Source organism: Accipiter gentilis, chromosome 24, assembly GCF_929443795.1.
Source record: "Accipiter gentilis chromosome 24, bAccGen1.1, whole genome shotgun sequence".
Lineage (NCBI taxonomy): Eukaryota > Metazoa > Chordata > Aves > Accipitriformes > Accipitridae > Astur > Astur gentilis.
The window spans coordinates 8,786,679-8,801,077 of NC_064903.1; the positions used below are offsets into that span (position 1 = coordinate 8,786,679).

The 14,399-nt window shown below is 45.4% G+C and overlaps 1 protein-coding gene across 5 annotated transcripts in view; it reads left to right on the forward strand.

Annotated features, from left to right (window-relative positions):
* NRK (Nik related kinase) overlaps positions 1 to 14,399 on the forward strand; it is a 106,730-nt gene that overhangs the window by 20,941 nt on the left and 71,390 nt on the right. For all 5 annotated transcript variants that reach the window (XM_049827567.1, XM_049827569.1, XM_049827565.1 and 2 more), the window contains exon 3: positions 13,800 to 13,856. In XM_049827567.1, the coding sequence (XP_049683524.1) occupies positions 13,800 to 13,856 (57 nt within the window). The remainder of the gene's footprint in view (positions 1 to 13,799; positions 13,857 to 14,399) is intronic.

Sequence of the window (14,399 nt, forward strand, 5' to 3'; positions counted from 1 at the left end):
CTCGTGGAATGTTTAGGTTGTTTTGCTGGTTTGTTTTGCTTTTTTCTTTCTTGACAGCTGCTTTGTGATGTGATGCAGCTGGTTGGATAGGCTGTTGCCATCACAAGGTAAAAGAAGCAGATAGGGTTCAGAGCTTGGAAAATGAGAACTGGGTTTGAGACCGTATCACAAGAAGGGTTCTGGTGCAGCTTCGTTGACACCTGAGGTTTCATGGGCCGGGCCAGTGGATTTCAGTCTTATAGTTTTGCATGTTTGTGTATGCGTTTGTGTGCATGTGCGTGCGCTTTTGTCCGTGGTACCTTGGGCCCCGTTGTATTTGGTGTTGTACAAGTTTATAGAGATGCCACTTCTGCCTGGGAAAGCTTCATGTCACATACCAACTCACAAATCGTGAATGAGAGAAATCCAGTCAAATCTATATGCCTGTGAATGTAAATGTATGTGTAATCAACCAGAATAGCAAGTGTTCTCTGTTTCTATCTGGCCCTCACCTGCAGCTTTATGAAGAGGCTGACTTCCAGTAGGCAGTGAACTTTGGGTAGGAGTCGTGCAGTTGGTTGTCGGACACCTTTACACAAATGGAGACGCTGTGGTAATGGCCTAGGTTAATTTCTTCCGTCACAAGCTCTGGCTCAGACCTGTGACAGGATCAGTGTGAACACACCTTCTCCAACAGAGAAAGCACTGAATATACACACTTTTTCAGTGGAAAACTTGGTGCAAAGTGGGATTTGTTTCCTTTGAGAAATTTAACCTTTTGTGGGGCAAATTCAGATCCAATAAATCAAACGGCAGAAATTCCGCGGGCGTCGGTGGAGCTAGAATTGCATGCAAGAAGCCAAGCGTTAGGAGAAACCATCAGTAGCTGCTGGTGGGAAGTCCTGCAGGGAACCGCTGGGAAGTGTATCCAGCAGAGGAGGGCAGGGCGTCCCCAGCCTGTGCTGGGGCTCTGCGTTTGTTTTACCCAAATGCATCGTTCACTATATCGTGCGCTACTTCATCTTACGCTGTACAAAATGAACTTGGGCTGTTTAAACAGGGCAAGGCAAAGAGATGAGAGTTTCAAAATCTGGTAAAGCTGTTCAGTGGTTAATTGCAGGAAACTCTCGGTCCCTTTTGTGAGCAGTTCTTCCAATGGTTAGCTGCTGCTTTTGCTTCATACGTGCTGGTAATTATGCTAGTCTACATTGCTTAAGGCTCTGCGGTTCTTCAGCTGTAATGTGTTTAGCCATTTTCTTGAAATTATTCTGCAGGGGTATTTTTTTTTTTTTTCTCTCCTCTCAAGAGTTCACTGTTCATTTCTCTCTCTGCCGTGATTGACTTCGATCCCTACAAGTAATACAGAAAATTGGAAGATACGGCATTGAACAGTAACTGCTTGTAGCTGTTCAGGAACTATTACTGCACATCTGACCTATAGTTTGCTCGAGAGGAGAATCTTTGCCAGCCAGGCGTCTGCTGTAGGAAGCTGATAGATCAGCTTAGAAAAAAATAACACCAAGGCTCTTCTCGAATTCAGATTTTTTTTGCTTTAGGAAGGTGAACTTGGAAGTACCCTTCCTTCTTAATTTAATTAGAAAAGCAAGGTATACTTTACTTTTAGGAATAATTAGAAGGGTAGTCTGGTTTCATTTTGGAGACCAACTTAATACTGAAATCCGTTCCAAACATTTAAGTAATTTTCCCTTGAGTTTTGTGGACCATCTGGCCAATAGGATTTTGGAAGGAAATAGGAATTGACTGCTGCTGCGAGATCAGTGCCATGTAGTTCATCTCTTGCAGAGCTCATTCAGAAATCTGGAGACCGATGTATTTTCTCACAGACTAATTGTGTCCATTAACTCCCTTTTTATTTTTGGAGAGGCTGCGTCAGCTAGTGCCAAATGAAAAGGCGGTGAGAGTAGATGCTCTTTTTTCCTCTGTTAAATGGTCTGTGAAGACTTCTGTATGTGTGTGAAAAAATATGACCTTTCCTTAGGCAAACCTCAGATCTTCTGAACTTGACAGCGGTGCTCAGTAGAGTTTTTGACTTCAGGATTCACCTCAGGTGAAGAGAGCTGTAGGGAGGGTATTTGCCATGAAGTACTGAAGGAAAGGCTCAGAGACCCCAAGAGAAACCCATTTAATGCCAGTTTTAGTATTGGGCTGTCCTGTGCAGTGCTGTGTGTACTGTCGCACGCGGTCATCTGCAGAGGCGCGTACCCGCATGGTATATTGCAATCCGTGTGAGAAAAACACCAGCAGAACTGGAATGAAAAAGTAAATCACCTTTAAGGTTGTGGCAGCTCTTATCATCTAGGCTGGAACTTGCAGTCCAAGCTGTGTACCCTGCCTGCCTTAAAGCCATTTTAAAAACACCCAGTGATGCAGTTTTAACCCATGCAGAACCTTGTCCAAGTTCTGCACTATATGCAAGAGAAAATTTAACTACGTTACACTTACTGTTCACAAGAATGCTGAAGGATTTTTAAAAATTCATTGATATAATTGCTGAGAGCTTAATGTGCACGCAGAGTGATGTTTAGGTGGGATAGAAGGCTAGTAACGCCTTTCTTTATTAGCATGTGTCTGGGAAGGCTGCATTACTTAAAAGTTAAAACATGACGCTCATAACATGAGGTTCGTAATTGCTGTGTGCAGCTTGACCTTGAGAGCTTCGTAGTGACGGTGAGCCAAAAACCCTTCCTTTGAGGGATTCCTGCTCCGAAAGTCCGGCCACCCCTCAGCTGACCTCCTGTGGTCCAGCTCTGACTTCCCTTTGGTGGGACACGTTTAACTGCTTGTGACTTCATCCAGCAGAGATGTGCTGCGTATAGATTTTTCTCTAGCGCCCTGTTTTTCTGTAAACGGGATGAGCATGAGTCAGCCGGTGAAAATTCACCGGGGTGGAGGGATTTGTACCTCTCCCTAGACTTAGCTTCTCAACGGCCCCTGGTCTGCAGAGTGAGAGCCTTCTAAAGGCTGAGGCTTTTTTTTTCCCTAAACTGTTTATTTTTCTGGATGAATAGACTTTCGGCACGGCGGACCTTGGCTGTCATAAATCACTGCTGGGCTCCCCACGTGCGGAGCGGGACTGGCTCAGCGCCAGGACGGTCGCAACTCTCCTGCCCAACGGCGAGAGGAGCCGCGGGTCTGCAAACGTATCCCCGCATCCCTGCGCCGGGATCCCTGCTGCTGCTGGATGCCTGCAGACCCACCAGCCCGGGCATCCCCAAGGCAGAATAGCTGTTGTGCCTGCGAAGCCTCCGTGCCCCTGGCAGGGGTAGCGAGCCGTAACGGGGTGTCTGAGGCTGAAAACCCACCGGCGTCTTTCAACAGACGTTGAGGCGTGACAAATGGCAAAGCCCAGGATGAATGGCGAGGCTGTTGAAACTGTTATTTGTGCAAATGCTGGAATTTAGGCTCAAAGGAATCGGGGTTTTATGTCCTAATAAATGGAGTGTGAGGAAAAGGGGATAACTGCACAGCCTGCTTTTCAGACCTCTCCTCCCATTCACTGTGCTGCTGTCTGAGTTGCTCTCTTGACCCACGTACGGCCCCAAAACGTTGCTTTTCTTTCCTTGCTGGCAGCAACTTCCATTCAGGGGCTTGCAGTTACCTCTAAAGTCAAGTGGATGACTTTCTGAACCGAGGACAGCTAGAGCTTCAGTGTTTGTCTTCCCCTTAGACCCCCCTGAAGAACCTGCAGATACAAACCAGACTGAGCAGACCAAAGCCGGTGGGAGTCTGGTCCTTAACCAGGAGCAGCCACCCCTTCGCTAACCCCGCGCGTCCCCAGCCAACGCTGTCCCCGAGCGCGGCGGCGGTCCGTGAAGTCGGCTTTCCCAGCTGCGCCGTGAGCTGCAGCTCTCCGATTCCTGCCGTTACCCACCAAGGGCTACCTCCTGCCCCAGGAGGAATGGTCCTGCTCTTCCTTCTTGCATGTTGTTCGCGTTGTTCAGAAACTTCAGATAGCAGGAGGATACCTAAAGCATCACGTCTGCGTGTTAGCCGAGTAGGGAGAACCTGCAGGAATGGGTACTTTCCTCCAAATGAGCGCGGAGCTGCAGATTACATGGGATGTTTGCTACAGACACCACCCGTTTCAAAAACTCCTTTCTTCTTATTATGACTAGGATGGTATTTTCAAAAACACTTAGTGCTTTGCTTGGTCTTGCTAATTGCAACGTGACTTCTTTCGGAGCAAAATCCCAAAAGATCAATCTCTAGTCCAGTTTTCTACAAGTATGCAGTAGCCTTGAGTGGTTTGTGTTTTGCCTAAGGATGGTGATCTGATCAATTGAACATAGTGATACTGCAAACATGTAGGTAATCAAATAGGTGTTTGCGAAAGGGCCTGAATTTGTTCCTTTGTTTCATTTTCTTTTCCCACTGGTCTGCAGTCAGACACAGACAAACAGGCAAAGCAAACAATCTGCGTTTCCACTTGTACAATGGCAGGAAATAGGAACTGAAAGGATAAAAAAAAAAAACCACAAAAAAAAACTGGACAGAAAAACTGCTTCTGGAGCCTCTTGGGGTTTACAGTTCATGAGGGCTGTGGTACAGATACTTGCAGTAGGGGTGAAAAACTGTCCTTTTCCTCCAGAGATCAAGGTGGTTTGATCAGGACCCACTGAAATGACCCCTATCCAGCCCTCCCTTCTAGCCAGCGGGGTAGAATTTTAAGTGATTGATAGAAGTTACGTGTTCTAATCTCTTCTCTTGGCTAATGTGTTGCTATTTTAGTATATGGGAAGTCTGCCTGTACCACTGCCAACTTAGTTGTCTTCTATAGTGTTATGAGTTACAGTGATATTTTTGTTTGTTTAAGCATGTGACACAAGTAGGGGCCCTTAGAGAAATTCCTGAATTTTTTTTTTTTTTTTTTTTTAACATCTTACCCCTGGAAAGTCTAAAACTTCACTTAAAAAAACTTTATAAAACTAATATTTTCACTCTAAGTGGAAAATACTGACCCACTTCTGAGGTGAGGGGGGAGAGAGAGAAGCAATGGGAGGAACAGAATGACCTGTTCTGCACAGAAATAGGACAGCAGTGTTTTCTAGGAGAGGAACTTGTTTTTCACTAATTTCAACTAATTTTTGCTGTATAAATTTGTTAACCTTTACAAAATTATCCTTCTTCATTAGGAATGCAGTGTAACTTTTTTTTTTAATAACTTTTTAATTTCTTTATAAATAGTATATATCTCTAATACTTCTTCATTAATGTAACATGCTTTTGCTTGAAGTGCACTAAGTGTTATTAATTAAATTTTGTTCTTTATGTATCTACGTGCAGACACGTTAGATTTTGCTATTAATGTTTTACAGCCTGAGTTCTGGGGCACGGTAAATAGCATTCAGCTTCATAGCATGGTCTATACTCAAAGTGATAAATCTTAGCTAACTTCTTGGAACATACCTAATCATAGAATAGAGTGGGAATTAGCATATAGGAGAAAAAAACCCCCATAAATCTTGAAGAGCATGTCTTGATTATTTACGGTGTATTAATATTTATGTTGTTCACCACTCTGGCCAGCTGTGGACAAGGGTGATCATAGTTTGTGGTGTTTAGGTGACACGTTTTGCCTTCCCTGGTAGGAAGACATCTACGGTCAGTTCTGAAGGCAACGTTAAGTCGAGTAAGTCAATCAAGCAGTCCCGTTACAACTGAAGGGACTGACTGGTGGTGTCTGAATTTGGCTAGCCTGAGAGCAACGGGGAGGACTGCCGCAGTCAACTCTGGAGCTCGTTGCGATGCCGCAGTCTGCTGCGATCTCGTCCTCTCAATAGCACAGAGTTAATGGCAGAGGAAGGTGTCCAGTTCCCGTTTGGAAGGGGGTGTTTATGGGGGATAGATAGGGAAGGGGAAATGCAACGTTTGGCTATGCTGGCCAAGCGGTTTTGGGTGAGACCTAGGACTGTCTGGAAATGGGGTGCCAGATGTGGGGGTGAAAGGGCAGACGTGTTGGATCCGCATGGTCAGCATTTAATGCAGCTGGGTTGTGGTTTTATGGAAGTCCTGCATCCTGCGTGGCTGGCGTGGAAGCAGTCACTTACAAAGAAAGGAGGGTGTGCTCCAGCTGGGAGAGGGAGCTGAGGGCTACCCTAGAGGTGACCTGGAACAGAGCCCAGGCTTCCAAATCTCAGCACCTCCCAGTACTGCAAAGAAGAGAACAACTGCGCTAGGGGAATACAATTCTTTAATTTGCGGCCCCAAAATACAACAGACATCCAGAGACATTGTGACAGAAGTGCCACTAAAACTTTATAATGTCAATCAGAGTAGGCTTTCTGCAGCCTGAGTTGCATGATTAAAAGGATGATGCTGTAATCAAAATTATAGCTGCATTTCCACCTGGCTGGTGTCTGGAATTCTTCATGGTTTTTTTTTTAAAAAAAAAAAAAAAAAAAAAAAAGCAAAACACAAAAACCCCAACTTTCTGAAACTGGTAATTATCTACCCAAGGCTGGTGTGTGTTGTGGTGGGTTGGGTGTTTTGGTTTTTTGTTTTTTGTGTGTGTTAGTTTAAAAAGAAACAAAACTGTTTCTTTCAACTGGAATTGCTGTGGATTGCATGTTACAGTTTGCACTGAAAGGGATCATTTCTGAAATGCAGTGCTAGTGTTCAGTGCACGATTGACCCCGAGCTCTGCCTCAGACCATTAACTAACAAAAACAAGCTATAAGCTTCCAAACTCGTAATAACTTCTTCCTTGGAATTTAGTCCTGTCCCATTTCAAGTTTTGCGTTACTGTTGCATGTTTAGCCGAAGAGCTCCAACCATGCCTGCCGTGAGTTGTCTCCTGTGGTGGTACCAGTTGCTGAGACAAGGATCACAGACTGGTCTCCCTGATAGAGCTCTCCTGCAGACTCTCTTGTTGGGTGACACTTCTCAGCGCCAAAACCCGACAGCCCCAGATTTGCAAACCCTGTCCACTTGGTTACGTTAGTCAAGACCCCAAGGGACAGCAGGGTGTCCGTCGTGAGTAGCCGCATGCTGTAAAACAGCGGCTGTGTCTAAACCGCAGTGCAAGAGCAGGTTTTACAGCATTATCTGCAGGTTTTATGTTCTTGGGGTCCTCCTCCCTGCCATGCTAAGCCACCGGCGTGCTCTGGGGTGCACGCTGCAGCCGCACGGGAGCTGTGAGCCCACGGTGTGAGCAAGCAAAGCTGGTGTTCCCCGGCTGGCGATAGCAAACGTTGCTCGTCTCTTCTGAAGAGCTGGGTCTACGTAGAAAAGTCCTATGTAGGTGGAAAGGGAAACAGAAGGATCGTGACTTTGTTAAGGTCATGTGGAATAGGACATAGGGTTTCCTGGATCCCTCTGTAGGGCATTGTTCATGTGATGCATAATCTCTTACAGGCTTTCCTTGTGTTACCAGGATGGAAAGGGTGGAGGGGAGAGGGGCGAAAGGGTGGGGTGCCGTCCTTTGGGGTGCAGAAGGCTGAGCTGGCAGTCTACCAGCAACCGCAGGGCCGTGCAGGTTTACCCTAGATGGGCTTAAACTTCAAAGTTCCTAAGTAGGTTTTGAACAGGAAACCTGCTTGCTGAAGTTCCCTTTCAGTAAGAACTTGCAGCAAAACAGCTGTGCCTTCACCTTGCTCCCGGAGGGTGGGTGGCTGCAGCCGGCGTTGGTTATCCCGTAATAAACGTGGCTGCAGCCCGCGTTGGTTATCCCGTAATAAACGTGGCTGCAGCCTGCGTTGGTTATCCCGTAATAAATGCTTCTGGGGGAGAAAGACCTCTGGCCTCAAAAGTCCTCCACCTCCAACAGCCAGATCTTGCTTGCAAATACAAACCTTCGCTATCCAGAGAAGGGCCCAAGAGTGAAGTTTATGGTATCTACCAGCTTTCTGGCTTACGCAGGCGGGCAGTGCTGGGAAGGGTCACCCAGGAGTCCCGCAGCCTTGTGCAGGTGTTGTGAGTGATTTGTGTTTGTGCACAGCGTAAGTGCAATGCACGTGCGCGTGCCTGATGGCAGAGCGTGTCTGATGCAAAATTGCCCTCCGCCTGGGCGCAAAGGTGCAAAGTAGCGAGCGTCCAAGGCTTCTGGCATCTGGGAGGCACCCCTGCGTATAGATGCCTCGCAGCCTCGCCAAAAACGCTGCTTTTTAAGGCAGAGAAAAGCGAGGTCGTGCTTCTGGTTGCGGACAGGACATAGACACAGATGGGGACTTCTGCGCAGTCAAAACCACCAGCGTCGTGCTGCCTCGGTATCCTCCAGCCGGCAGTCCCTGTCCTTCACGTGCACTTTTTCCTGCTGCGGTTAAACGGGGACAGCTCCGTCAGACAGACCCAGAAACACGTGGACGTTAATGAGCGCCCGTTGCCAAAAAGGAAGCGTGTGATGGGACTGCCGTGGGCTGCCTTGGCATGGTGCGCAGCGCTGGAACAGGACAGCTGGGTTGTGTCGTCTGGACTTGGAATTGTCCACTTCAAATCTGTCGGATCGCAAGCGCGGAGAGAAGCTGACGGGAGCTGTTTGCCACCCCTGGGAAGAGACGTCTCTGCAGGGTCTGGGAGGGAAGATGTCAAACCAAGCTCTCTGCCTGTGACCCGCAGCCTTACAGTCTCAGGTGTGTGTCACCGGGACCGTGGGTCTCTGGTTGTAATCGTGGCACCAGGCCAGGGACTGTCCAAAATTTTTGTTTGGACCTAACAGGAAAAGGTGTTGTACATGACTGACTGCATCGTTTTGTAAATATACTTAACTCACGTAAAGCCCCTTTATCAGCTAATAGCTTGACGGCTAATGCTGATACTCTTGTTTGATGTAGATAGAAAAAGTGCATGTCTTGACCCTCAGTAGAGGGCGTAGATAAGTGGTTCCTTTATCTAATTGAGCTAAAAAGGTAAATATACCTCCAATACTGAGCGATCTGTGCTATTCCATGTATATCTCCCTGCAGAGAGAATGCACGGTTGGAGCTCATCAGAACCAGATCTTTGGCATAAAGCATCTTCCACAAATGTGGCTGCAATGAGCACTATGCAGATTTGAAAAATTTGTATGCTGGCTCCAGGTTTGCTGATTGTTACTGTAGTGACTAACTGGCAACTGCAGCAGACTTTATGCAGAAATATTTTCTGGAGGAGACAAGGAATTTAGCTGGACTCAAAGCTAATGGTAGAATTTCTTCCAGCTTGGATACCTCATCAAAATGTAGGCAGGAACTTCAACTTTAGAAAGTCATTGAGCTTTAGAATTGTTCATGTCAGAGCTCTGTATGAACTTGATAGCGTTTAATGCTGTATTCTTGGGTAGGAATATGGGTGACTTGCAGATGGCTGTTGGATGTTTTGGCTGCATTCTCCAGAGTTGAAACCTGCTCTCAAATGGAGCATTTAGGTGAAAGATGAAACCTTTTGTTAGGGAAGTGTGGGCCCACAGACCATTCCTGCCCTCTGCCCAGTTTCTGAGGAAATGTGCAACGGAGGATTTTGAATCCTGACAGGCATTTCACTTCCCTTTAGTGATCTGGGAAGGATTGGCAGCAGTGGATTGCACAGAGGGCTGGGAGGGCAATGCCCCGTGTTCTTCCTCACGTTTTGGGTTAAATCAAAAAAGACGAACTTGTGCGTATCTCATCATTGGAAGTAAGCGAATCTGTTGATCTGATTTGGTTGGGAAACAGTTAAAACAGCCAGTTGCTCCTAGGAGCTTTAAACAAAAATCAAAACACCACCTTTCTCAAAACAATTCAAACGTGCTCAACCTTGTGGCTTCAGCAGAAGTAGCAATGTGTGAGTTCCCATGAACTCTGGCTAACCTCTGAGATTTATTGATAAATGAAAAAAATACGGGGCCAGGCCCTGAAACCTTTCCTTACTTAGGCACTAGAGTCAGTGTGTTAACAAGAAGCCCAGGGCTGGGTTCAGGTTTACTGCTTTTAGAGATGTCAAAGAAAAACAACTCGAAACAGTTTGAAAAACCAACGTAAAGGAGAGAAACCTGTGATTTTTGTGCTGAACTGCCAGCACAGTTGTGGTCTGTGCATTAAAGCAAATGTAATGTGGAGCACATTACCCTGCTGAGATAATGCAAAGGCATTAGTGGTTCTTCTCCACGTGAACACCCGTGGCCTCTGAAAGCTTCAGCCCTCTTAGCGTGGAGTCTTGCAATAGCACACGCACTTTTTTGGGTGGTGGTGCTGAGTTCAGTAGGGTGCCAGTGTGCAACCACTGCTTACAGGGACTGCTGGTGTTTGGGTGAGCTGTTGGGTGGCTTTGCTTCAGCCCCTTTTTTTTGTAACTAGCTGAATAGACAGTGAAGTTCTGAGGAGGAGAAGGAATAAAATTTAGGATGTCTCCAGGGTTCTCTGATTATTTTGTCTCCATGGGCTGAACCTTTTCCTTTGGCAGTATTTAAAGGAAAGTTTTATTTGTGTATGTTGGGATGATGTCAGGGGTAAGGACAAATGATGGTGTGTGTTACGTAATTCTGCCACATTGTTTATTGCATACGTTAGCAGGTGCAGAGACTTTTGAGATGTATTGCTCTATGATAATGATGAATCCTTTACTTTGGGAAAATGTACAACTGTAATCAAAAATAAATCTGCCGAGATGGCAGTAAAATTAGTATCTCATGATGAAAATGTTTTTATATAGATATATAGCTGTAGATATATATTTAGCTATAATCTCCAAGATACTTTTTTTTTAATACACACTTTTAAACTTATTCATCCCTATAAGGTAATTGATGAAAGGCAGATGTAAATATATAGATATGTTTACACCTTTTCATGAGGTTAACCTGCAGCCCTCTGCGTTACCCTGCACAAACTTGTGCTGGTAGGGGAAGGTGAGTTTCTTCAGCTTAATGCAACCAAGAAACCTGGGAGACTCTTTCCAAAAGGTGTGATAACAGTTGTTGAAAATAAATTGTTATGAGTTGACAATTAGAGCAAACCAACAGGAATGAGTTTTTAGTGCTCCTTTCAGCCTCTTGAGAAGGGTTCAGATTCTCTGGCTTATTGAACCGCTCTCTGTTTTGCTCCAGGATAAAGAGGCCTAAAAGAACATAAAGGTGTGAAGTGTGTGTAGTTAACAGAATTTACTTCCATGTAAAGGCTGCTTTACCCAGTCGGAGAGTATTTATTGCAGGTGAGCCTGTGCAGAGGGATGGCTGGATGGGACCCTGCGTGTTTCCCTCAGGCTAGTAGTAACTTTGCACGGTGTGAGGAAGGTAGGGCACTGAGACAAGGCACAGGGCATGATCCTGCCCTCTCTGCACAGGCTAAGCTCCTCCTGTCCAGCAGGCAGCCTAGTTTCAGACATGGGAGCTTTCAGGAGTGCGGGAGCAGGATCGAGTTGTGCGTCTCGGTTAATAGGGACACATTTGTTGCGCAAAGCTGAATCCTGACCCACAAAACAAAAGGGCTTGCAGTTTTCTTTCCCATAAATGCTAATTTTCCAAACCTTTTTGGGGCAGTTCAGTATTTTCATTTGTAATGGTGAAAGTGAGTGAGAGCAGCAGGTTTGCATGCAGTGGAAATAACTGTGGCTGCAAAATAACAGATGCCTGTTATACAGAGGGACAATTTGACCAGGTATCATGCTCTGAAATCAAAACTGAATGCCAAGCCTTTCCCCCTTCCTTATTCTGATGAATATTCAACATCAAGTGCGATGCTAGCCTAGGATTGATTGACTGATTGATTTTATTATTTTTTTTCAGTCAAGAAGCACATCTCCGTGCTTCACTGTAATTATGAAAATCAGTGTTGATTCTTGACATCATCCTTTGCAGAATGCACAGCAGCCCAGGAGAGACTCATCGTTTCGATGGGTTGGTCTCCTGCGATGTGTGCTGGACGGAGACATGGAATTATCAGTGTACTTGACTCCGGACAAACTTTGGAGTTAAGTCAGGGTGCCAGCGTGTCTAGCATGACTGTATTTTGTGGAAGGCCCCTCTCTGGCTATATTGCCAAGACATTCAATGCCTGGAAACATTTGCAAACAATGGCCTCCAACAAAGGAGCCGTGGCTGTGCGGAGGAAGCTCGCTAACGGGGATTGACGTCAGCTGGGATGGATGCTGACCAAACACCAGCATCTGCTGGGCTATAACACTCCTCGCTGCCCAGCTGCTCTCGGCCACGGTGGTGTGCGTGCTGTGGGCCTGGTGAGGGTGTGCCCCATTTGTCTTCCTCCCAAAGTCTGTGATAATATAGAAATCCTATCATTCTGGTTTATGAGAAAAAGCTTTGCAATCCCAGGAGCGCTTCCGCGGAAAGAGGACACTTATAAATATACAAAAACTCAGCAGGATTTAGTTCTCTGTAAAAGAAAACATGACTGTGACATATCGCCTGAGAACGAGGAATCATTTTTCTTTGATGCAAAACTGCTTAGTCTTAGAAATAACACTAGTATGCAATTTTGTGCAGATAGGAGCTGGGTTTTAAAATGACATCAACCTAGCTTTTAATTTTGCAGGTGTAAATTGCACCTGCAAATCATTTTGTCTGCAAACTGCAGCATTTCATATTTGATTTCCTGATTTCCTATGGCTTACTTAACAGGTGTCAGTTAGTTATTTCGATATACGGCTTTGCAGGCACTACTATTTCAGGAGCAAAATTGCAGTCTCAAAGCTTCAAACCCATTTCTGAACATTTGATGGAAGTGAGAAGTTAGGACGCGTAGCCAATCCACTGTTCATACAAATCTTCTGATACTATCCTCCAGTATGAGATTAGTGTTGGTTTTCACAGCAAAAGACTGCATCTACGGCATCTGTTGAGCAACTTGATCTAACCAAGCCAAAAGACTGTGCAATTTACATCAAGATTCCTCATTGTGTTTCTAATATACATTCTTGTGAACCGCATTTTGTCAGTCTCGGTATCAAGTTTTCTCTTTTAGTAGCTTTATTCCCTATTACCTCCCTTTTCCTAGCTTTGTTTTCAAAAACTAGCCGCTTACCTAGTCTAAAATTAGCAGTTATCTGTTGCTTAATAATGAACGTGGGGGTGTGGGCATTTCACTAGTGAAGTGTGTAGGTACACGTGCAGTCAAAGCCTTGCGAGAGTTCCTCCCCACCACCATAGAAGATTATGTTTTAAATACAAAGCCTCTGCATGCTTTTTGGGAGGTAGCTGAGATATAGTTAACTCGGCTGCAGTAAGAATGTAAAAACCCAAGCATTTCACAGTAAAAAGTCTTTTTTTTAAAAAAAAAAAAACAACAAAAACCCACCAAAAAACAAACCCAAGAAAGTACATACAGCTTTAGTTTCTTGGCAGCCACGTGCAGGTTGCCAGATTGATGCATTGAAACCCAGAGTTTTCTCTTTGTCCCGAGGTGAGGCAGAACGTGCCGGGTGGGGAGGTGGGGATGGTGCCAGCTGCCCAGCGCCTTGCTTCCCTGGCACGCATCAGCCCTGGGTTGCAGGACAAGAAATTTGTTCTGATTAGGTCACCCTGGGCCTCTGCTGAGATTTCCTAGAACAGGAGGCTCGGAGGGTGGCAACCCGTGTTGAACAGGAGTTGGATGGAGACCCATGAACTCATGCCGTGTTGTGTTCTGACAGCAGATGTCTCCCAGCGTTGCTGCTTACTTAGGGCTAAAGGGGGAAATTCAACCCTGCAAAGGTAACTCGGTTAACTTTAGAGCATGGTAAGGGTATCGGCCTGATAACACCTCACCAAACTTTACCTTGGTAGTTTTGTGTCACTGAAAGGTTGTTGATAGGTGATTGAAAGCAAGTACTCAAGCCCAGTTGTTATATGCCTAATTTGTTACTGTATACATAGCTTACATATGTGCTTTACTTACAACCTTTTGTTATTTTAACAGGGTCGCCATGTTAAGACTGGGCAGCTAGCAGCAATCAAAGTGATGAATGTTACTGAGGTGAGTGCAAAACCAAAAATAAAGAAGTTGTTACGAAGGTGCAAGGAAACATAAATAATCAGATCGTGAGAAGGCAGGTAGCTTATAAAAGATGATCCAGTGGTATAAATGATGGTTGCTGAGCACCGGTTTGTGTTTTATAAAGTACTGAGAAGTGTTAATACAAGGAGATTTTTCAATTGTATCTGACCAATGGTGACAAAGCAATAAGGGAGTGCATTGCCATATATTTTGATGGTCTATAATAACAAAGAGGAGAACTCTCTTCCTGCTTATTTCTAGTTGATTATCTGTTTCCAGAGATAGCAAGTAAAAGATTTCCTGTAGCTCTGCACTGCCCCTGCTGTGTTTCATCACATCCTCTCCCCTCGCGTGCCAGCCATTCCTCAGAGTAGATACCCTGACAGCTAGCAAGCAGGAACATGTTAGAAATGCAAATGTAGCACTTTTTTATTGTTATTTGACAGATGAGAGAAGGAGACAGTTTAATTGGCACTGTCCCTGCTCACATTTATAAAGTGGTGTCAGTGCTGGAACAGGCTG